The sequence below is a fragment of the Mobula hypostoma genome, chromosome 7 (assembly GCF_963921235.1).
Source record: "Mobula hypostoma chromosome 7, sMobHyp1.1, whole genome shotgun sequence".
Taxonomy (NCBI): Eukaryota; Metazoa; Chordata; class Chondrichthyes; order Myliobatiformes; family Myliobatidae; genus Mobula; species Mobula hypostoma.
Genome location: NC_086103.1, coordinates 39,277,536 through 39,302,966, shown reverse-complemented (window position 1 = coordinate 39,302,966; position 25,431 = coordinate 39,277,536). Strand labels below are relative to the sequence as shown.

At 42.3% G+C, this 25,431-nt stretch overlaps 1 protein-coding gene across 3 annotated transcripts in view; it reads right to left on the bottom strand.

Annotated features, from left to right (window-relative positions):
• Positions 1–14,612: 14,612 nt before the first annotated feature.
• Positions 14,613–25,431, bottom strand: part of jade2 (jade family PHD finger 2) — a 178,708-nt gene continuing 167,889 nt past the window's right edge. For all 3 annotated transcript variants that reach the window (XM_063053278.1, XM_063053280.1, XM_063053279.1), the window contains exon 15: positions 14,613–24,004. In XM_063053278.1, coding sequence (XP_062909348.1) covers positions 23,064–24,004 — 941 coding nt within the window. In that variant the 3' untranslated portion in view covers positions 14,613–23,063. The remainder of the gene's footprint in view (positions 24,005–25,431) is intronic.

Here is a 25,431-nt window from a genome sequence, read left to right as displayed (position 1 = left end):
CTCACGGCGGGGTCAGGGCTGAGGTCTCTGAGCTTCTTGTCAAGCCTTGATGGAACTATGGTGTTGAATGCTGAACTGTAGTCCAAGAACAGCATCCTCACATAAGCATCCTTATTCTCCAGATGCATAAGGATGGTATGTAGGGCAGTGGTTATTGCATCATCTGTCGATCAGTTGCGTCGGTAGGCGAATTGTAGGGGGTCCAGTTTGGGTGGTAGCAAGTTGCAGAGGTGTATAAGGTGATGAGGGGCATTGATCATGTGGATAGCCAGAGGCTTTTTCCCTGGGCTGAATGGCTAAAACGAGGGGGCATAATTTTAAAGTGCTTGGAAGTAAGTACCGAGGGGATGTCAGGGGTAAGTTTTTCACACAGAGAGTGGGGGCTGCGTAGAATGCACTGCTGGCGGCGGTGGTGGAAGTGGATACAATAGGCTCTTTTAAAAGCTTCTTAGATAGGTACATGGAGATCAGAAAAATAGAGGGCAATGTGCTAGGGAAGTTATATGCAGTTTCTAGAGTAGGTTGCATGGTTGGCAAAACATTGTGGGCCGAAGGGCCTGTAATGTGCTGTAGATTTCTGTGTTCTATGTTCTATGTTCAATTCTGACTCAGCTGGTGATTAGACTTCTCTTGAGTGTCCTCCTGATATACTTCAGTTTTTTTTAAAATTTCTTTCTTCCTTGTATACCTATACAGCCTCTCATTAAGTATACTGATGTAGACTTCCTCAATTAAAGAATGTGGTCATTATGTCCACTTTCTGAACTACCTGCCCTCAAGAGAGCTTTGTATTCGAGTTGCACTTTGAAGCTAGATGTGGATTGTTCTCAGACAACATTTGGGTCCGAGCCATATGTTGGGGTAGGCGAACAAAGGCTTAGTCTAAGGTCTAAATGAGAAAAGGGAGGTAAAAAGAGGGAGTGTTTGAGGGAGGATTTTCAGCGCTTAGGGCCCTGCCATCTGAAAACATCCTCACCAGGGGAAACAAGCAAAAACTGGGATTATTCAAGAGGCTGGTACAGAAGAAGTTCAGATACCTTGCGGGCCAATCTTGAGACGAAGACATTGAACCAAGAAGGGATTTGAGAGCAAGGGTAAGCATTTCAAAGCCAGGCAGCTGCTTCTCCTGGATTCAGTTCAGACCCACAAGCTCAAAGGTGAAGGGTGAACAGGACTTGATGTCAAATGTGTTCAACAATTAGTATCACACGATTTTTCAGAAAAGCAAGTCGGCCACATCATTCTCTATTCGCTGGACATCAGGCATTACAACATCTAAACAAGACTGTTTTCTGGCCTTATTCACTTGCTTCCTGTATGTTTACATGGTGATACCTCAAAGGTTAATATCAGAGAACAGCAACACACACAAAATGCTGGAGGAACCATTCACACCCTTGCAAAAGAGTATAGTCAAAGTTTCAGGCCAAATCCTGCCGAAGGGTCTGTAACATGAGAGGTATAGATCGTGTGGATAGCCAGAGGCTTTCTTCCAGGGCTGAAACGGTTAACATGAGGGGGCATAGTTTTAAGGTGTTTGGAAGTAGGTACAAGGGGGATGTCAGAGGTAGGTTTTTCAGACAGAGACTGGTGGATGTGTGGAATGCACTGCCGGTGACGGTGGATACAACAGGGTCTTTTAAGAGACTCTTAAACAGGTACATGGAGCTTTGAAAAATGGAGGGCTACGCGGTAGGGAAATTCTAGGCAGTTTCTGGAGTAGGTTACATGGTCAGCACAACATTGTGGGCCGAAGGGCTGTAGATTTCTATATTCTATGTTCTACGCTCATTTTGTGGGGTGTTGCTTGGATTTCCAGCATCTGCAGATTTTCTCTTGTTTGCCAGAGAACAGTAAACTGGGGTTCAACTTCAAATGAATTGAACGTCCCAGACATTAGTGAATCTTCAAAGAGGTGGAAATAGACAGTAAGTACATTTCTTTTCAAGGAAATTGGATGAGGCAGGAAAGGAGCATAACTTGACAAGGACTGCTTGAACATAAAAGTAATTGAATTATTGTATCATTTGAATTCTTCATGCACAAGACCTGAAAATGGGTTGTGTTTCCAGATGAAATCTGCATGACCAATCTGCTAGCTCTGTCTCCGCATGTTTCCCACCTGTGAGAAATAATAGTGGTCTTTCTTCACGTACAAAATGACTTAAGTAGAGATTTAACACCGAACACAAATGATTGATGAGGGGATACTTGGAGCACAATTCCAATCGCCCTGATAAACAATTACTTGTTCGCATGCAGTAATGCTCAATAGGGAGTTTAGTTTTTTTTTAGAAAGCAAACGCATGGGTTGACAGGATGAAGCCGATGCAGCTCTCATGAGAAGGACACTGTCGTAGAACATTGTTTATAGCCTGAAATTGATCAAGGTGGTTGCTGTTGTTTTGTGTGGCGCACGTTTTTCTCTTCACGCTTCGAACTGGTCTTTTTTGGCAAGCCGAGCGCGGCAAAGCCGACCTGGATCTTAGTGAGAGGGCATGTTTGGACCAGGTGGAGGACGTCCTGGGTTGGGGCAAGCTGGGGTTTGTCAGGCGCCCCGTCAGTGTGGTGTTTGCGCCGTTTTGCCATGTCGACTTCTGAGTCTATTTACAGCTGTCCAGTTAGCCGCAGCAAAGCGCGGGAGAAGCGAGGCGGGGCCGTCGATCCGGGGCGAGTGGACGTGTCAGTTTTTCAAGTTGTGGGAAGATTTTCGGGATTTGAGTCGGGAAGTCGGAGGAGCATTTTCGATGAGTTTACGAACTGGACTGGAACGTTGTGGTCATACTTTGTAGAATTTTGCTGAAGCTGCTCTTCTGTGGATCTCCGGGGTGCTACTCCGCTCATTGTTGGGAGCCGTCGGACAGGTGTGGAATTTGGGGCTCCTGAGCTGTGTGTTGACAATGTTCGTGTGAGCACTTCTCGCCCAGGTGGGTGTGCAATATTCGGCGACTGAGAAACGTAGTGCTAGGCTAGATGTTCAAAATGAATGATTGGTTAACTCCCCATTTGGTTCCTGCTGTCTTTCTGATCATGGCCATTCTGGGTTTTAGTTCCTTTGCAAAATTTTGAAGGTGGATCTTGTACGAGAGATTTCGATCTAGTGTGACTCCCAAGTACTTTGGGTGTGGATCGTTGGGTAGCTGTTTGTCATTTAGTTTGATATAAAGTGTAAGTTTGGTTAGTTGGATGTCCAGATGAAATATGGAAATTACTGTTTTACCAACATTCATATTTAGTCACCACTTTGTGAAGTAGTTGGATAGGGAGTTGGTATCTTGGGTAAGGTTCTTTTTTCAATGGATTTGACATTGTTCGTTTGGAAGGGTATGGCCCAATCATTGGCATATCCAAATTTAGCAGATCTGGTTTCAGGGAGGTCACAGACTGAACAAGGTTGGAGCCAGAACTTACCCGTGGGGGACGCCATTGCTGAATTTCATTATGTGACCATTGTCACTTCTTAGGGCGGTGAGGAAAGAACTGTCGGTCTGTGGAGGAGACGTAAGATCTTTTATGTGGGATCATTCAAGGTAAAAAAAAATCACAAGTTGCTGTAATGAAGAATAAGACATTATTTAATAACAGAATAGTAAGTAATTAAGTGTTGAATCAGTATCATCACATGCCAGTGAATAATTTATCACTTATGCCATAAAGAATGACCTTAATATGGACCCTGATTTTTTTGAGGAGAGTGGTAGAAGGCTGAAGAGTTGGCCTTACTGTCCACCGGAAAGGGAAGCTAGGGCTCCATTATCATCTTCCATCTCTGCCTCTAGAGAACCATCTTGCAGATGGAGTTCTGTAATTGGCATTGATTTCCTCTAGTTAAAAAATTACAGCGACCGCAACTACAGACATTCGTCGTTCCACACAAAAAATGGCAGCAACTGGACTTATGGAGTTGACAAGTTTTTCATATCTGACACGATAACACAGTCATTAACACCTCTATAGACAAAACTAGAAATAGCAGTATCATGGAACCTCAAGAGACATGTTTACATTTACTCCCAAACTTTGAAAGATTTGTCTATTGGATTTAGTTGCAGTTGTACATGTCAAATATGTTATCTTTTATTTTTATTTTAGAGACAACACAATAACAGGCCCTTTCTGGCCCGACAAGTCCGTGTCGCCCAATTACACCCATGTGACCAGTTAACCAACTAACCTGTACACCTCTGGAATGTGGGAGGAAAGCGGAGCGCCCGTAGGAAACCGGAATGTCGGAAGGAAATTGGAACGCCAGGAGGAAACAGGGATGCTGGGAGGAAACTGGAGTGCCGGAACGCCCATAGGATACCGGAGTGCCCTGAGGTAACTGGAGCATCCAGATGAAAGCAGAGCGCTAGGAGAAAACCAGATCACCTGGAGGAAACTGGAACATAGGGAGGAAACCTGCATGGTCACGGGGAGAACGTACAACCTCTGTACAGAAAGTGGCAGGAACTGAACCCGGATCACCAGCGTTACGCTAAACGCTACGCTACGGTATGAATTGTGTGTAGCTACCGTAAGTCTGCAAACATTGTATCAGCCTGGCCTTTCAACATCAGTCTGGACATCAGGAGAAATGGGAGATGCACTGTGCAGCCAGGCAGAACTTGTAACCTGCTGTCTCTCTGCGCACGAGTGGGAAACAACGGCGACTGACGCACTGTTTGGAATATGGTTCACAGGTGGAAGAGCTTCAGGGGCCTGGCTCCAATCCTGCAGTCTGCGTGAAATCTACACATTTTACCGGTGACCACATGGGTTTCTGCAGGAGGCTCCGAAGTCCTCCCGCACCCTGAAGGCGTACTGGTCGGATAGCAGGCTACTCCAAGTTGCTAGGCTGTCCGAAGTGTAAGTCAGCGGCAACAAGAATCAAAGAGCAAGTGATGGGCACGTGAGGCAGAATTGGGGGGGGGGCAATAGGGCGAAGGGCATTGCTCTGTCAGGGACTGGTATCGACTTAATAGGCTGAATAGCATTCTGTGTTGTTGCAGGCAAGTAGGACATAGGGGGAGGAGGGGGAGTAAACAGCACAGTCTTTCTCACATTTTGGGGAGCTCAATGATTCTAATGAGTGGATGAGGTGAGTGCACAAACATGCATTTGTATGTTTCTGCTCATTTCCTTATTGATTTATTGGAAGTTTGCTTTGTGTGGGTTTGGAATTCAGTCACGGGAAAACTGCAGACAGAGGGAACACTTTGGGCTTTATAGAGAAAACGACCAGGAAGCCAATCAAAATATAGACTGATGCTGTCTGAACTCAGTTGTGTTGATCTGGCATCTTTCAATCACAGTTAATGGGGCAACCTGGACAGCTTACCATCTGTACACTTTTCAAAACGCCCTCTTAGCTCTAACAAACCAGTAATATACTTTTACACCAGTCATCCCAAATTGGACCAGCGATAGTGAATGACTTGCTTGGGAGGCATGGTAGCGTAGTGGTTAGCACAACAGTTTACAGTCCAGGCGACATGGGTTCAGTTCCCACCACTGCCTGTAAGGAGTTTGTACGTTCTCCCTGTGACCACGTGGGTTTCCTCCGGGTGCTTCAGTTTCCTCCCACAAAAGGTCGAAGGGTTCATTTATTATAAAAGTATACAGCTCTGAAATTTGTCTTCTCCACATAGCCATGAAACCAAGAAAGAAAAGGACGGCAACATGATCACCAACCCCCATATCCTTCCTCCCTGCCAAATCCCTTGTCCCTGCGCAAAAAGACAAACAAAAATGCAACAGGCACATTGGCCCCCCAATTCCCCTCTCCTGCACACAAAAAAAACCGAGACAGGTCAGGCAAAAAACACAGAATATAAAAAAACTATAAGACTGAAAAAAGTCTATAGTCCAAGTACATATCCAAAACACAGAAAATCTGGGTAACATTCACCGGGTACAGTGGCAGGTCTTTCCCTCTCCAGTAGTAAGCGATCTCACCTGCAATCAAAAGGCAGTCTCCCCTTCCAGCAGCAGGGCAATCCCTCAGCGACAACAAGGCAGGCAGCCGGCATTCGCCTTGATGTTACATTCTCCCTCATCACTTCGGTCCAAAGACCTACCCGTTGGTAGATTGATCGGTCATTGTAAGTTGTCCTGTGATTAGGCTAGGGTTAAATCAGGGGTTACTGGGCAGCACGGCTCAAAGGGCCAGAAGGGCCTATTCTACACTGCATCTCAGTAAATAGATTTATAAAAGGAGCCACGTAGAGTATAATCCAAGGTGAAAAGCAAATTCTATCGTGGTGGAGGTGTGGGGTAATCTGACGCACTCTAATGAAGGTCTAGTGGGAGCCCTGATGCAGTTTAACATTCTGTTCACTTCCGAGGCTGACCCAACCCAAAGGAGTGATGAGGGGGAGGGAGGAGTCAGTGAACTTGTCCCACTTGTGCCTGTTGTCATTTCTGAACCCAGACCAGCCTGGTTTCACAAAAATAGAACTTTAAAAACAAATTTTTGATCAGATGTTTACACTGCTTTTAAGTTGTAGCAGTGAGACTGCAAAAGCAGGGAAACTTATGCGGTTGGTAGCTGAACTTAGCATCAGGATCCTAAAACCAGTTAAACACCTGATCTGTTTGGACTCAGCCTTGCACCTGCTATGCCCATCTTAATTGGAAAACTAATTCAATATAACATTGAGCATCAGTAAAATAAAGTGTATCCAGGACTTTGCTCCAGTTTTCCTGCCCCTCCAGTCCCTCAAAGAAACACGGAGGCTTCCCTTTTACTGAACTAATCCATCCTCTTCCATCAGGTTAACACACATTTGTGAATTATCCCCTCCATTCCCAGGCCTTGGTCATCAGCACCCCCTCCCCCCCAACCTTCCAACATCCAGATCATAGATGCTGCTTTCAAGGAGTTCTGCCACAAGGAAACAACATTATCATCAAGGGCTCCCACCATCCAGGCCATGCTCTCTTCTCACTACTGTCATCCGGAAGGAGGAACACCACCTAAGATAGAAGGAGATGAGTTATACTGCTCTTGTTACATGCACATGCAGTTCAACTCTTTGAGTGATTATGCAGAAAGTTTGAAGTTAATAACTCATCTCCTTCTACCTTAGGCCACAAACTTATCAATCACCCTGATGAGTTATTAACTGATGAGTTATTAATTTCAAACTTTCTGCACAATCACTCAAAGAGTTGAACTGCATGTGCATGTAACAAGAGCTGTATAACTCATCTCCTTCTACCTTAGGCCTCGAACTTATCAATCACACCTGCTGTGGACACTTTCTGGAAGTTCAAGATCCGTATGCTCCATGACTGCTGGACTAAGTGTGTACATGTAGGAGGGGACTACGTTGAAAAATAATCGTGCTGGGTTTTCTAAAATTGACTCCCTCTACCTTAGGCCACGAACTTATCAATCACCCCTCTTATTACTCTTCAACCATCAGGCTCCTGAACCAGAGTGAAAATCTTCACTCATCATGACGCTGAACTGTTCCCACAACCTGTGGACTTACTTTCAACAGCACTGCAGCTCATGTTCTCAATATTATTTATATATTTATCATTATCGTTATTTGTTTTTCTTTTTGTATTTGCAACTTATGGCGCATTGGTTCATCATTGTGTGTAGTTGTTTTCAGTGATTAATGTATATTGTGTTTCTTTGTATCCACTGTGAATGCCCACAAGAAAACGAATCTCAGGGTAGTATATGGTGACATACGCAGCACTGTACAAAAGCCTGAGGCACATATATACAAAACTAAGCTGCCTCAGACTTTTGCACGGTATGGTAGTAATTTTATTTATTGCACCTTACTGCTGCCATAAAAAAAAACAAGCAAATTCCATGACATTTGTGAGTGATGATAAACCTGACTCTGATATGAGTGGGCTGAGAGTGGGAAGGGGGCAGGGAGTTGGGAAAAGGGGAAGGGAGAGGGGAGGGGGCGGGAAGCATCAGAGAGACATTCTGTAATGATTAATAAACCAGTTGTTTGGAATCAAATGTCCTTGCCTGGTGTCTCAGGGCTGGGTGTGTCTGCACCTGTGCAACCCCTCTCCCCCCCACTCCCTCTCCCCCTACCCCCTCGCACTCCTTCCCTTCCACTTGTCCCACACCTTTCCCATGGTGTTCCCCGTTGACTAATACAGAACTGTGCAGTTAGGCACTCTAGCTGGATATATACCTAAGACTTGCACAGTACTGTAGGTATTTTGATAATAAATTGACTTTGAACATTGAGATCATTCCTGTCAGGGGATGGTGTGAGTTAATGTTGTAATCTATCAATAAGAGTTGGGAGTTAGAATGGTTCAGCTTCAGGTTGTCACATTTAAATATATCACACTTACACCCACAATTAAAACTGGGGTTTTGATAACTGGAATTGACATTTTACTGAATTTCAAGAGCTAGCATTAGGCTTCCAACAGCAGCAATGTTATTTACCCATACCACAGTAAAAATGTCCAATGTAACTTCACAGGAGTGTCATACCAATTTTAGGCAGCAAGCTAAAGATAGCTTTATTCTTCACATGTACATACAGTGGAGTATGTCATTTCCACCAATGACCAACACAATTCAAGGATAGTGCTGGGGGCAGCCCATAAACGTTGCCATGGTTCTGGTGCCAACCGAGCGTGTGGACAACTCACCAACCCTAACCCTAACCAGACATCTAATCCCAACCCTAACCAGACTTCTAATCCTAACCCTAACCAGACATCTAATCCCAACCCTAACCAGACATCTAATCCCAACCCTAACCAGACTTCTAATCCTAACCCTAACCAGACATGTAACCCTAAATCCTAACCAGACATCTAATCCTAAATCCTAACCTGACATCTAATCCCAATCCTAACCTGACATCTAATCCCAACCCAAACCAGACATCTAACCCCAACCCAAACCAGACATCTAATCCTAACCCAAACCAGACATCTAACCCCAACCCAAACCAGACATCTAATCCTAACCCTAACCAGACATCTAATCCTAACCCTAACCAGACACCTCTGGAGGGTTGTGGGAAACCAGAGCACCAGGAGGGAACCCACACAATCACAGGGAGAACGTACAAACTGCTTACTGACAGCAGCCGAATTGAACCCTGATCGGGGATTGCTGCCACTGTAGAGCATTGCGCTAACTACTCTACCGCTGTTCCATCTCTTTGCATTTACCCTGATATATGCAAAGAGATGGATTTATGGACCCAGTTACAGGGGGGAGAACTTGAGGCGTATTATGCCAATGGCATAGAGTAGAGTGAGGAAGATCTGGGATGTTTTGGAGGCAGAGTGGGCAACCTTATCTTGAAGAAATGTAGATAGTGGGAACTGTATAACTATGGGCTGGATTGAAATAGACAATGGAAGATGAAGGTTTCAGAGACAGATGGGTGGCAGTGAGCTGGAGGTGGGCCATTTGATCACCCTGCCCCATACACGTACGAGTTTTGGGAAGTTAAACCAAGGCAGGATATGTAACTGAACAGCATGATCCCAGAGAATGTTGTTAAACAGAGACCTAGGGGTACAAATATTTTGGAACTTGCAGAGCGGCCTGGCATTTTCGGTATCTCCAGGCGCGGTCTGGAGGATGTGCTGCTTCGGGATGCGGCTCTGAGGACGAACCGATTCCTCGTCGGTGTCGCTGACTGAAGCATTGCGAGAGATTGCAACATCGTGTACGCTGCTGTCAAAAGAAGGCCCTCGGGTCGGGGGAACTGGAAGAAGGGACGCTGCAGATTGTAACATCAACCAGCGAGCTGTTGGTCTCCCCCTGGGCTGTTGCAGGAGTGATATCTCTCCATCGCTAGCGAGAGGGAGCCTGTCTGAGGGTTGGGATGGACAGTAGTTTTTGATGGACTCGGGGGGGGGGGTGGGTTTGCTATCACTTGCAGGTTGGGTGGTGGGGCTGAAGATTTTGCTGGAGCAAGTGGGAGGGGGAGGGCTGCTGCTTGTGTTTGGGGGGAAGGGGGCTTTGGGTTTTGGAGTTCTAAAGGTCTCTGTCATTCATTCTTTGGGCTTTTGTTTCTGTTTCGTGGATATCTGTGAAGAGTAAGGATTTCAAGTTGTATACATTCTCTGATATTAAATTGAACCATTAAAAGTGGAGGTAGAGGTAGAGAGGGAACTGAAGGAACTATATGACATGTTTGTGTTCGTTATCTGTGGTGATCAGTACCAGATTTGGAATGTCATAATGCACTTGTGCCAAATGTTGGTTAGACTGCACTTGGAGTACTGTGTGCAGTTCCAGTCTCCATACTATTGGAAGGATGTGATTACGCTGGAGACGGTGCAGTAATAATTTACACGAATATTGCCCGGACTGGAGAGCTTGAGTTATAAGGAAAGACTGCAGAGGGCAGGACTGTTTACACTGGAATGAAGGAGGCTGACTGGTGACCATATTGAGGTTTATAAAATCCTGAGGGGCAGAGATAGAGTGAATGACCAGAGTCTTTTAATGGGAGTAGGGCTGCCTGAAGCTTGAGGATGCAGGGTTTAAGGTGAGAGGGGAAAGATTTAAAGGGAGCTGAGAACTACTGGAATATATGGATGGATCTGAGGGAATGGTAGAGTCAGGTACAATTACAACAGTTATGTACATGGAAAGGAAGAGGGGGACCCAGCCAGGCAGATGGTTGCAATTTGTTTTTTGCTCCCCGTTTCACCATCTTGCGAGTGTAGGATTTTCCGACTCTTCTGCAGTCATCTCCTGGGATACTTTCTCAAGTAAATGTAGCCATTCTGAATTCCTGGCTTTGAGGGTGGTGGATTACTTACAATCAATGAAATTCTGCAGATGAATGAGTAATTGGGCAAAGTCCAGAAGCAGAGAACAGCATCATTTCAGAGCACGTTAGTAAGCTTTTGCAACTGTTTATAAATAACTGTGAACTGTACCTGAGGAAATGAAAGGAAGCCGAGGATGACTGACTTATGACTATGAGGATAGATGGAGTGAGCTAGGGCTTCTCTCTCTGGGGATGGGAGGGACTTGATGGAGGTGTACAAGATAAGAGGCATAGATCAGGTGGACAGCCAGAGACTTTTCCCCAGGGCAGAAATAGCTAATACAAAGGGGCATAACTTCAAGGTGATTGAAAGTATAGGGGGATGTCAAAGGTAAGCTGTTTGTTTTACACAGAGTGGTGGGTGCATAAGCACCCTGCCAGGGGTTGTGGTAGAGGCAGAAACATTAGGGACATTTAACAGATTCTTAGGTAGGCACACAGATGATTAAAATGGAGCGCTACATGGAAGGTAAAGGTTAGATTGATGTTAGCGTGGGTTTGTAGACTGATTGTAGCCTTCAGGAGAGAGAAACCAGAGGACCATGAACAGAGGATCAGAGGTGCAGACAGTCAGTAGCTTTAAATTCCCAGGTGTCACTATCTCAGAATACCTGTCCTGGACCCATCGTATAAATGTAATTGCAAAAAAAAGCACAACAGCACCCCTACTTGCTTAGAGGTCTGTGGAGACTAGCATGATATCAACATTTATTACAAACTTCTATAGCTGTGTGGTGGAAAGTGTGCTGACTGGCTGCATTGTGGCCTGGTATGGGAACATCTATGCCCTTGAGTGGAAAATCCTACAAAATGCAGTGGATTTGACCTAGCACGTCACGGGTAAAACCCTCCCAGCCATTGAGCATGTCCACATGAAATGCTGTCATAGGAAAGCAGCATCCATCAGAGATCCCCACTACCCAGGCCATGCTCCTTTCTCGCTGCTGCCATCAAATAGAAGATACAAGAGCCTCAGGACTCACACCACAAGGTTCAAGAGCAGCTACTACCCCTCAACCATCAGGCTCTTGAACAAAGTAGAACAACTACAATCATCTGTTGAGATGTTCCCACAACCAATAATCTCACTTCAGGGACTCTTCATCTTATTATTTCATACTCTCATTATTTATTACTATTTACTTATATTTGTATTTGCAGAATTTATCTTCTATGCTCTTGCCCTTTCATGGATCCTGTTTACGGTTACTGTTCTATAGATTTGCCAAGTATGCCCGCAGGAAAAAGAATCTCAGGGTTACATGTGGTGATGTGTATGTAGTCTGATAATAAATTTTACTTTGAACTTCAAATGGTTGACCCAACACTGGGGGCCAAAGGGCCTGTACTGTGCTGTAATGCTCTATGCTTTATGATAATGAGAAGGAGAGAGGAAGCTGCTCTATCTTGAATATGGTAAAGAGGGGAAAGGAGGTCACAGATCTGCATTGAGGGAAGACAGCTGGAAGTGAGGCTAATTGAGGAGGTGAAGGAAATAATTTAACGGTATTCCAACATCTGCAGATTTCCTTGTGCAAAGATATTCAAGATTGCTTAACGTCAATACACAAATGTAAAGGAGAACAAAATAATTGTTACTGTTTCCAATGCAGCACAAGAAAACACAAGATAAAGAACACAATAATAAAAACACACACAATAAATATCAACACATAAGATAGCTTTTACACATAGGTTGATTGTATGTCCATAAAGTGACGATAGCCACAGGAGTGTTTGTACATAAGGTGACTGGCAGGAAATGATAAAGTAGTAGCGGATGTGGGTGTGGTGTGGTGGAGGAGTTGATCAGCCTTACTACTCGGGGAAAGTGACTGTTTTTCAGTGTGGCGGTCCTGGCGTGGATGCCACTTGGCCTCCTCCCTGATGGGAGTGGGTCAGACAGTCCAACAGGATGGTGGGAATCCTTCATGACATCATTGACCCTTTTCTGTATATATCCAGAACAGGAGGAGGGATTGAGTGGGAAGGGAAGACGAGGTGACTGGGTAAAACTGCATTGTATAAAGGGAGATGCAAGGGCAGAGCCAAAGTAATTCACCAGTAAGGTTTTGCAGTGTCACTAATATCTAAGTTCAGCTGAGGCCCAGGCTCCAGGTTGCCTTGAGCAGAGCAGTGACTCACTTCCTGTTAAAGAGCAGTGACTCACTTCCTGTTAAAGCCTCTAACAGTATCAAAATGAGTCTGATATTAAGATTGCTTTATAAGTTAAGAGATTAAAATTGTTTTAATTTTTTTTAAACAAGGCATATTAAAACATTAGGATATAAATAGAAACATGAATAAAAATGTCAAGAATAAATAATTTGTCCTTCTTAATCTCTAGAGACGGTCCCCCATCCAACACTGGGTGCGGCAACATGTTACTGGGGATATATTTCAGAGCAAAACAATATTCTGCCATTGGTCTCCATCTTGAGTTATGCGGACTCCGTATAATACCACGGCTTTGCTGATCCCACTGGAACCACAGGCCTTGTTTCTTGATCTGCCCCTTCTTAATTGGTTTAAGTGGTCATTTAGTCTAGGAATTGTTATGATTGTTTAACTGAACATGTATTAAGTTGCCAAGAAAGTGAGTTAATAAGTACTTATTCACTATATGCATTTAGCAGCTGGGAACAGGACTGCTTCACCCATGCTTTCCAATGGAGCAAAGTTTCTGGTGTAATTGTCTTATGTGTGTATGCTTATTGGATGTGCATAATTGATTTGTATTCAGATACACACAAAAATACGAAGTTATAGAATAGCATTTGAGGTACAGAATAGATTATTCAATATTGGACACTGGGCAATGTTGCAAATGCACAATCCAGCAGGGATCACATGGATTCTCTCGATCTTACAACAACCAGGGACATGTAGAACAGTGACAAAGGATTGGACAGTAAATTTCAGGTATGCAATGATCTATCAGTGGATTCTGATGATTATTAATCTTAAACTAAAAGTTTAGACAATTTAAAAAGAATCTAAAGGTATCAAGTAGGAAATTGGCCACAAGTTTCATAATTTAAAATATTTATGTAGTTTTCAACAGTGAATAAATTAAACATAAGATGACTGAATCAGGAGTTATTAATGAACAACATTACTAGCCTCCGGATAGCATTAACATCACAAAGTGATATATATGAGAGTATAATTCAGTGAATGGCTACTTGAAAGACTAAATCCATAGCATGTAAAACATTAAATTGCCGGCATTTTCTTTCATTATCGTGAAACTTTCAAGTACAGCGATCTGTACCTACGTTGCCAGACACTGAAATTCGGGTGTGGCTGGCAGTGACTCCCCGCTCCTTCACTAACACTCTCAATCAAATATACAGTGAATAGCTAATACTGAAAATCTGACAGGAAGGTACTCATCTCATAACGCCTTGCCACCATTTACAAGACACCAAGTTGGGAGGGTGAAATGGCCTAGTTCTGTCTCTTTGTTCTTCACTTCAAGTGGAAATTACCGGTGAAGACATCATCAAATATCGCACCACAAATGTTCGATCACCATCTATAACTATTACATTATTTATTCCGGTTCTCCCCCCAAATCTTGGTATCAGGTCACCATATACTGTGAGTCATGACGGGTTGATTCATTTTAATCATTGACCCTTGCTGGAGATTGCATTTATGAGCGCTCCTTGGAGCCAGGGTTGAACTTGCAAAGGTCACTACTCAATATCTTATCTCACGGCTGAAGAACTTCTTGGAAATTGGACTCTGGATTAATTTGGCGGCTTTGAAAGAACGATTAAGGAATTGATGGAAAAAGAGACAAAAGACTGCCATTTACTTGTAAAACACTGCTTTATTGATTGTATGCTGCCAATGAACTGACAAATGCCAATTTATCAAACTCGGGAATCAGCTATTTCTTACTCTTTGTGAACAGGGTCCCGCTCCTTACAGTCTCCCTTTCTCTCTTTGTACAAAATAAGTCAGCCTCTCTGTAGAGGTTCTCTCTCTTGTAGGACTCTTAAGTGCAACTTTACTCCAATTGAGATCCAAACAGGAACAATTAGAGGATTTAGCGATTCCAAGTTGACACCAACAGCAAGGCAATTACACAAAGTACACAACTTCTGGTACATCATATTGCTTTAAAGGTTGCTAACATGGAAAATGTACAAAAGATTAATAGGTCTGCAGTTTATACGATTTCTTTTGCACTAATGGAAAATACATTTCTTCTCTACAAAGGATTTATAAGTACTCTAATACAAGAAAATAAATATTGCAAAAAAAAGCCAAAAATAATTTAAAATAGCATTTCTTCTTTATATATATCTTCTCCATTATTCTCTTTATTATTAACAAATGGCACATCACTTTTCCTTGACACAAAACACACACGCGGCCTCCCACTTGCCGTAAATGTGTGCCCGTCAAGACCTCGCACGGAGTTTTAATATTTTGACATACAGCGCAGACAGCAACTTAACTTGGACAACAGACAAGATTCCTTTTTTTCTTTTGCAATTTCTGTAATGAGTACAATATGATGGAAGAAACTACTCAGCAGGCAGTATGGTCTAGAATTGGAGTACAGTATCAGCGAACAGCATGTGGATATATTGTAACTACTCAAGCACATTGAAACAAGCATCGGTAGAAGGCAGTGTTCAATAAGGTTTGGAGAGCCTATGGTATTTACTGTTGCTACAGTCTAACAAAACCCGAATATGAATTTATTTTAATGTTTACGTCTCTGTTTACATTACCAAATCTATACGTCCTTACATGAATATGGCAAGCACAAATAATCTACAGAGAATAAATCTGACTCCATTCAAGATTCAGAATTTTCCTCATGAAACTCGTAATGTTATCAGTTTCTTCAGTATGTTTGTAGAGAGTTGACCATTCATTAGACGTCAAATCAATAATCTCGTGAACTAGTCTTTGCATTCTGTAACTGGGAAATGGTATCAATCACAATAGAGATGTGAGCTGAACTTTCTTGTATCCTTTCCTTCTCGTGTTTATCAGATTGGTATCGGAACTTCATTGGAGGTAATTTCGCAATAAAAAGGCAGTGATACGATAAGGAGTTGTGAACACCGCCTGACATCAATGGCGCATCAAGACAATGCCTGCTCAAAAATAAATCCATCGAAAAGGATAACAGTGTGAATCACTGAAAGGTAACAGATGGGGTGCAACTTCAAGGCTAAAACCTACCCAGTGTCAGGAGACGGTGGTACATTGCTCAAGCTTGTCAATTAACTCCCGGATCTCAGTAACTACTCATATTAACCAAAAGGAATCCCTGAATCTGATTCCTGTCTGTAAAATACACATGGATGTCTGTCACTGTATATATATATATATATATATATACACACACACTACCTGAACCTCTCAATCACACACACACGACCTGAACTTCTCAATTAGATCACACACAACCTGAACCTAATCAGATCACACACACACACTACCTGAACCTCTCAATTAGATCCCCCAAACACACTACCTGAATCTCTCAATTAGATCCCCCAAACACACTACCTGAATCTCTCAATTAGATGACACACATACACACACTACCTGAACCACTCAATTAGATTAGATTACACACATATACACCAATTAAATTCTGGATATACAATTGACTTCCAATTTACGTTCATCGTGTTGCAGACTACAGGGACTCTTATTGCACTAATTACACATAAAATTCCCTCTCAATGCCTCCAACAAAAGATTCAAGTATCTCAGCTGCATATGGTAAAGGTGAAGAGAGGATTGGCATGCCATTACAGGCAAACCCACAAGAGATCTAACAGTTGCACCAGGATACAGGACATCATGTTTACTGATGTTTGGATAAAATACTATTCAGAAACATCTTTGTTTCACAGCAATTCAGAACAACAAATATTTTTTTGATTTTGATGGTATCACATCCAGGGAAATAAAATACTCCGTGTTTTTTTACTGACTGATGCAAGTCTAAAAAAATACAACTTTGACAATTTAGCTGCTGCCAGGATAAATTATATGCCAAGTAGAAATCTCTCCCTTCCTCAAGCCCAAAGCTCAACACAAGCAGCTGCAAGAGAAGTACACATTTTCCATTTCTCATCTCAGCAGTGCACAGGACTAACAAGTTGATTACAAATTTAATATCCAATTAGGGTTAGTTTTCCTTTGTGCATTTTCAGTTGAGTCTCTCTTTGCTGATTTCACTTGGATCCTCACAGGCAACAAAGGATCATTAACCTAAACTCAATTCAAATACAAGCTCCAGGTCACAGGAATCTGTGTCTTAAAATATTTGCTTCCTCCTGTTTGTCCCCATTTCCTACCACCAACCATAACCGTGCCATGCACTGGTATAGTTTCCTGTCCGGGTAGTAAACCTGCTCCCATTCTCCCTCTTACCATAGTTGTGTTTAATCTGGATAAAGGCTTTCCTGTTTAGGTCATAACACTCACTTTGCTTTCCAGATGTTCAAGTTTTCATATTTTTCTACCTTTATACAGTCATAGCTTTTATCTAGTATACTGTATATTCACTTGCATCTTTGCAGTTAATGCTCTCTGTATATGACAATTTTATTTCACATTGTGTTCAAATAATTATCCTGGAATTAAAATGACACTCGTGAAGCTTCATTGCCTGGGTCATCAAGATTACTTTATTTGTAATCAAATATGGTTTTGTTATCTATAATAACTTCAATCGGAAGCCATTTTGATAAATCAAGAATTTGGAAGAAAGCATCTTGGAAGTATTTTTACACCAGATAAAATTGTAAGGATTATTTTCTCCGAAGTTATTCATGGTACCATGAACTGGATCTCTGCATTTTTAGAACTAGGGGATAGGAATTCTGAAGGACAGCATCTGCTACCTTTATTCATTCAGTGACCAAATGAATTCTTCCTTACTTGATTGCTTCAGTAACTGCATATACCTCCACTTTCATTTCCTCAATAAATTTGGATATGTGCCTGCAAACACATGCAACTGTTCCATTCTCTTGCCTCTTCATTCTTCAAAAGTGAAAATCTTATAAAGCCTTTGGCCTGGAATTATTTTTTTTTCTCCAGAGTAGGTAAAAAATGAAGATATGAACCTCAATACATAGACCACACCTGAAATATCAAGTTGACCAGAATTTTAACTTGATCTTATCATTAAATAGATTTTAATTTGAGGTGTAAATTATAAATTAGCTGGGAAACTAGAATAAATGGGAATTAAATGGAAACAAAGTTCACTGGTAAGTCAGAACTATAAACTAAAATAGTTCAAATTTCAATTTGAATGATTTAAATTATCTTATTATTATTGCAGGGCTTTGTGGCTGTAAAATTCCAGGGTAATGCTGTTGGCAATTAAGCACTGCCAAACACGTGCTTCACAAGAGTTCAAATAGAATCTGAATTTTCCAGAATACAGGCACCATGCTTTCTCCCCATTTTGGTTTGGAGAGTGCATCCAAGTGTTCTTCAAGACTGTTTATTGTCATTCTTCAGTACACGACTGTCAAGAAGAACAAAGTGCTTGTTAATCCGCTGGTTTCAGATTAGTCAGAGTGACAGCCAGTTGCAGATGGCGGGGATTGCAAAGGTCAATGGCTACATGTGATGAAGTGACTCAGGCCAGAGATGAGAAACATTGATTAGAGGCCAACAATATCAGTAATATGGACTCCCCTCTAACATGATTTGAAAGCTTAACTGGGAGGAAATTACATTTAATCCAGGGAGGCTTGACATAGTAAATACAGGGAATTGTACGCTCACTCACAGGGAAAGGAGTTTGGGTTCATCTAATAACTTGGTTTGGCAAACTCTAAAACTGTGCCCAGATGGTGAGGCAGCATACTGCAATGTAAAATTATCATCTGACTCCTGCAAAACCTCATGAAATACTCATACGTAAAGACATTACTATCAACAATGTTATGCTATATAGTCAGATATGGATATTGATTTTAATGAACACACTCAACATTCCCAGGCCAAATGCTGGAGAATTCAACATACTCTGTCTTTTAATGTGACTTGCATTTATTCGCTGTTCTGTGCACACTCTAATGCAACCTCCAGAGTTACAGAGCATCAATGTAACTCTGAAAAAGATGGAACTTCAGATGAGCAATATAAATGATCATACTTGGACATGTTAATTATCATTCCTTTGGTAGAGACATAAATTTATGAGTACACTAATAGTCTTGTCAGTATCACACTGATGACACTTAGTAATTATCCCAAATGGATGGGAAGCCAAGAGAGAAGCTAAAGTGGGAGAATGAGGCTTCCTGCCTTTGACCTGTAGTAATTTCTGCAGCATTATTGCATCTCTACTTAATTTTGATGCCTTGTAGATTAGGCAAGTACAGGCATTTTCACCTTTCCAGACAAGGAACCTCTTAAACAACACAACTACTCAATCATGGCATTCACCTCTTTCCTTTTCAAGATTCATGGTGGGCCAACTGGCCTAATTCTGCTCCTGTCTTACGGATTTCTGTCTGGAGACTGCTGCTAAGTCTACAAAGTCACCCCAGTAATTTTAGGAAGAACTCAGCCTCAGACGTGAAGTCCACCAGCCTAGGTGACAGCAACTGGGATAATGCAAGGTAAGTCAACACCTATCAACAGTTTACTTCAAGGCAGGAGAAGCAGCTCTAGTCTAACATATTGAGTTAAGTGCATTCATCACCAATTCTGAGTGGTATTTGAAATGGCAAGTTTCGCAGAAATATGTTCAAAATCAGTTGCAGGATCGAGACCATTTAGGCAGGTTACATAGCTTGGTACAGGAGGACTGGATTACACAGGACACTATTCAAAATGCAGCGAAATTCAGCGTTGTAAAGCTCAGATCAGTTCGAAGCTTCAGCAGGTCTGGTCTACAAATATTTATTGCTGCCAGTAAATATGAACGTGAAAAAAATGTAGTTTTGCTGCCCTTATGAATATATTAGAAAATAGTTAACAAGATCCAGAATATTAAAATGTATGGAGGGCAGATTTAATATTATGCATTTAAAAGTCTTTTGATGTATTACTCAGTTAAAAAACATAATTATTTATAATGTGTACACTTCTACTTTGTGGCCAGTACTACATGGTTGCTGGTGTGAAAAACCCACAAGAAACCACACCTTAAGTTTTGGGCTCAGTCATAGTGGTTTCCCATTAACTAGGAGTGCTGTAGCTTTGGACTGGTGCAAGTCCTGTGAGTTTCTGAAAGCCCCAGATATTATCAGGAAATTCTTTCTTTAAGGACTTCCTATTGTTAATAGGAATGCCTTGCCAAAAAAAGCTTGAGCAAGGCGTGTATTCTAAGAAAATAAAGGAACAGTTAGACCACATCATTATGAACATACCTGACAATTAGCATGCTTAAGAAAAATGAAGGGCCAGAATTCATATTTTACATCCATCTTGTTTTGAAGTGAACATTAAAAGTTGCTCAAAGTAATTTGTAACCATTAGGCTTGCAATAAAGTGAGAATAGACTTCTTTCTTGAGTATCCAATGAACCTTTGATTTTTTCTTTAAACAATATCCTTGATTACGGTTGTAAAGTTAAGGAGTTAGAAGTCAAAATTATTACCATAAAAGCAAACTTTAAGAAATCTATATTTAATGTGAAAAACTTAGCCTCTTTATCCAAAGTATGATCAAATCAATGCAAGGGAAAGAAATCTGAAGAATAGCAGAGTCAGCTGCTAGCTTTGCTGCTAGCGATGAAGTAAAGGGAGATGGATGCATTGAAAAGGCTTAAGCTCAAGAATTTAAGATTGTGTGATTTAAGGTTAAACATAGTGATATGAGCTCATGCTGACATTTGATGAGAAATAAGAAAAAAATTAATGTAACCTGAAAGGAATGGATTTCAAGATGACTGGCAAGTGAAACAAAACCTAACAATTCCTTTGAGTCACTTCAGTTTTGCTTAGGTAAACTACTTCCTGAGATGAAGACACCCAGATAATGCATGCTAACAGGTTTCCCAGTGACCTGGCATCCTTCTAGTCTTGGTGTGGGCAGATGGCTGCATGTGGGACCAACTGCAGTCCCCTTTTGAGTCAGATCCTGGAAAGCTTAAATGGACAAAAGGAATTAAATTGAGTGTAGGCATTGAATGCAGAGGCAACTTTGTGCAAGGAGTAATTCAGATTGAGCAAAGGGCCAGGGAGAAGACTGGAGTTAATGATAATAGTGGAGACTTGGTCAAGGCTGAAGTTCTTGTTTCCCAAGTCAGTGTCAGAAAACCTGACAGGGTGGTGATGGTGGGCAAAGATGAATGGGTAGAGGTAAACCAGCGTACATACGGAGACTGCCCCTGCCAGTTGATGTTTAAGCAACACTGTTTGGAATATTGAGATTTGGATTTATGTTTCTCCTTTGCATTTAGGAAAGTTTGGGGCAACACTAGCACCTACTGTTCTCCTGAGTCTCCGAGAAACAAGAATCTACAAAAACATGATTCAACTGCGCAGCACCTGCACAGTGGACTCTTGCACAGAAATCCTCCGGAGATTACGGAATCCCATCCTTCTCATAGCATTGCGTTTGTCAGTCAATTCCAGTGAGAACCTGTAAGGACCCAAAGCAAATAGGGCAACGGGCAAGGAGTGGGGCAAAAAGAGGGCATAATTATTTCAACTCCATCCTCAATTCATGCAGGTGTGCAGAGTTAATACATCAGCTCTGTTCATTCTGTTAGGACAGTCCTGTACAGAGTGTGTGTTGTGTCGTATCACATAAATTCTCTACAGCCTTGAAATTGTGCATTGGGATACCAAAGTGAAGGTGCTACTGCAACTTGCTCAGAATTTTCTTTGCCATTTTAAAATAATCAGGTTAACTTTTTTTGTTAAAATAGTGGAGAATTTTCAACACATGAAGCTCCATATTCTATGGCGAAACTTCAAACCCTATGGAAGTGTTCCTGGGGATAACACTCAGATTTATTGTACCACGCTACACTGCGTAACACATAATGCTTCCCGTCATAAAACAGTGTGTGACTGTGTAGAGCACACCTACAGTATATGATAATATTGTTACTGCTTTATGTACTCCAGTATACATTATTACAGACACGGTCAAAGTTTCCTTTGCATCAACTGGCTACCTCCTTACATTTCTAAAAAGTACAAAAAAATTCCCTTTTGCTTGGCAAGTCCTGTATGGCCTCCGAAGTCAGCTATTTCATCAACCTGCCAGACTTCTAAAAAGTGCATGTTGTGCTTTATTGTTAATAGAAGATCAACTCCACAAAAAAAAAATCTTCTTTATTTTCCTACAGTCATTCCTTGCACTTTAATCTATCACTGAATGGGAGTTTTCTGTTCAAAATCTGAATCACAGGTGCATAACATTTCCCACCTGACTGCCGATGTGTCAGTGTGTCACAGGCAGACCGCCAGGTGGGAAAGAGCCATGAATGCCCCAAATAGTAAATTCATGCCCCTTAATTCTTGATGATGTTTCTATATTCCACATTAAACTCAGTAAATGTGTTGGATAACACAGCTGGTGGTGAGTTATAAGGCAGAAATTAATGCCTCAGACTAGGAGACGAACAGTTGAAGGGCTTATGAACGACAGAATATCTCTTTTGAAGACTGAATCATGGCTTTGAACCCGCTTTCAACTATTTAACTTTATAATACATGGTGTGTATTCTACTCCTGCTTTTCAATTAAGGCTGTCTTTTTACAGTTTTCCTCTGGCAGCAATAGGTAGAAGCAGAACAATGGAGGAAGGAAGCAGAGAGAGTTATGACGTCATATATAAAGGTACATGACTAACCCTCTGGAGTTATAACTCAGATCATCAGGGCACAAGCTACACACTATGTATTATAATTTGTAACCATGACTGCTTCCTGGTTTATTATAAGTTGAGCCACATATAGCTTTATGGAACAGACTGATTAAAAGTTCATATACAGAGATTAGGCTGGAATCTGTAGGGCAAAGAGAGGCAATGGCAACGGGAGCGGGAGAACGCTGATCGGCCAGTCGTCCACACCCCCTTCGTAATATTTAGCTCCACTGAAGTCAATGGGACTGAATATCGAGAGAGGAGAAGAGTCGGGGCTTTACAATAAAACAATTGACCGGTAAGTTTCATCCCCCGATATTTCAATCAGTTAGCTGTGTTTTGCAGGACCGACATTTTGTAGGTCAGATTATCGACAGAAATGAGCGCGAGAGCAGGAAGTAAGGATTTGAACCACCTGACTTTTTTTTTAATCTGGTTAGTTTGGATGCTTTAGGAAGCCAGAATACTCCTCCTGACCACCTCACTGCCACATTTTCGGTGTACAACCATGCTTTCCGAACTCAGTCGCTGAAGCCTCTGCGACCTGTCAGCCACAGATTCTGTGTCTGAGTCACTCATTTCGGCGTCAGAAAAGTAACCGTCAGTCTCGTTGTCGAAGAGCAACTTCACCTTCGTTGTCTCTTTGGGCTTTTTCTCTCGTTCCGGGCTGGCCTGCTGGAAACCATTTCCCAGGTCCTGCTTTTGCACTTGTGACCTTCTGCCGCTCTCTCTTGACTTTGGGATCTTGAAAGTTACCCAAGACTTTGAGTTTGTGGATGTTTTAGGCACTTGAACCGAAGAACTGGGTTTAGGAAAGGCAGATTCAAAATAATCCAACGTTTCGCCAATTTCACTGGCACTCCTTACTGGCGAGGTGCTGGGCAGAGCTGCCTTGGAACTGGACTGATGCGAGGCCTGCTTTTTGCCTGTCTTTCGCACTTCACTTGCTCTTTTGTGACTTCCATTGGCCTTTGCTCCCAGTCCCTTGGGCCCATTTGTGCAAGTGCCCTGTGCAGCAAGTTCACTGGGGTTGGCACGCCAGGACGTGCCGTCAACTGGATAGTCCAGTTGCTTCTTACATTGGTTCTTGGTGTGAATGATGCCTACTCGATCCTTCAACGGCTTAGACTTCAACTCTTCACCAGCCTTGTGCCCAGACTCCTTCTCCAACGTGATGGGCGGCTGTGACTGAGCACTGTTTACTGAGCTGATGCTCAACAGCGACTGCTCGTCGTGCATCAGCTTATCCGACAGACAGCTCGCCACTTCTTCATGTCCCGCACCGCTGTGGAAAGACCAGTGGCTCAAGATATTCTCTGTCTTCGCTTGAACAGTTTGGGCCAGCCAGTTCTGCAAAAGATCCCCATCCAATGAAATGGAAGTTGACAAACCTGGAAAAACAAAAGCAAAACCTAAGTTTCATTCATTGCTGAAGTCAACGACAAAGGAATGAAGATCACTGGAGTGGACTTCTAACCAGAGAGCTAGAGTATACTGCAGACCCGGGATCATGCATTCCAGCCCCTTTCTGAAGGTGGACATTAACTAAGTAGGTGCAAAATAAAAGAGGCTCTATCAGTATGATAACATTGAACTGGAACTGTTTTGTAAAATCTTTCCGATTCATTAACATTCTTTCAGAAAAGAAACCTGTTAGCCTTACCTGGCGTGTCTTGTCTGCCATATCAATCTCACAGTAATGTGCTGGACGCCTAATGGAGTATGCATGAGGTATTGTGGACCACACACAAAAAAAATGAATGCTGTAAGAACTCCGAGGCATTTCCTCTTTCAGCAAAAAGCTCGGACATAATTGGAAGGTCTGTTTTTGAGAAAGTACCAATTCTGGGAAGGGCCAGAACTCATCAAGTAGAGCCAGTGTGTAACTGGACGGAATATCCAATCACCTGTACTTGGATTGTGGTGGTAAATTTAGAATGACATTGTCTGGGCAGAGGAAGAGACACACAGGATTTGGGTCTTTACCAACCAGATGACTGGGGACTCTTCAAAAGATCAAGTATACTGGAATATTTAACTCTAGCAAGCACAGCACTTAGCACTCCATGCACTATGTACTCTGCGGCTCTCAAAACCTCTCACTTTTTCGACTTGTCCATCTGCTGTCCCGGTGAATTGGTGACAACAAAAGGAAGATGTCTTCCTTCATTTGTATTACTCAGCACTCTAACTGATCCATGCCAGAAGAAAATCGTAATGAGATTCTGTGGTTAAAAATCACAGCAATATAGTCAGAGCTGCTCAGAGCAGAACCATTAACGTTAGCTTTGTTTATTAGCTGCTGCATTGAAAAATTTCTGCTCAGTCCTGCCCATCATTTAAACTCAGCACTGGACACAATATTATTTGTCTAACACATATTTTTCTTGGCCTGAATCCTCAAATTCCTGTCTACAAACAGAAGATGTTTTGGTGCTTTGAATAAAATTGTGGGCATATGAACTCACAGCAACAACTTCAACAAATGATTTTCTTTAATGGTTCCAAAAGTACAGTCCCTTCTATGCAAATCTCAATTTAACTGGTCTCTTTGGCTGGAGTTGCTATTCTGCATATCTGTTTGTAGTTTATTTCCTTCCCGCTGCCCGCTTTCTCCTCCTGGGAAGTGGTTTAGACATTAGGGTTGCGTAAGATGCCAGACTGGTTGGTATTTCCATCAGTTGTTTGGATAGGTGCCTCTGCTATGAACTTGTGGTGACGGGGAGGGGGGTGGTGGTGCTACACTCCAACCCAGCAGCAAGCACATGTTCTTACGGCCAGCAGCAAAGCCTGAAGCAGGGAACTCCCACTTTGTACT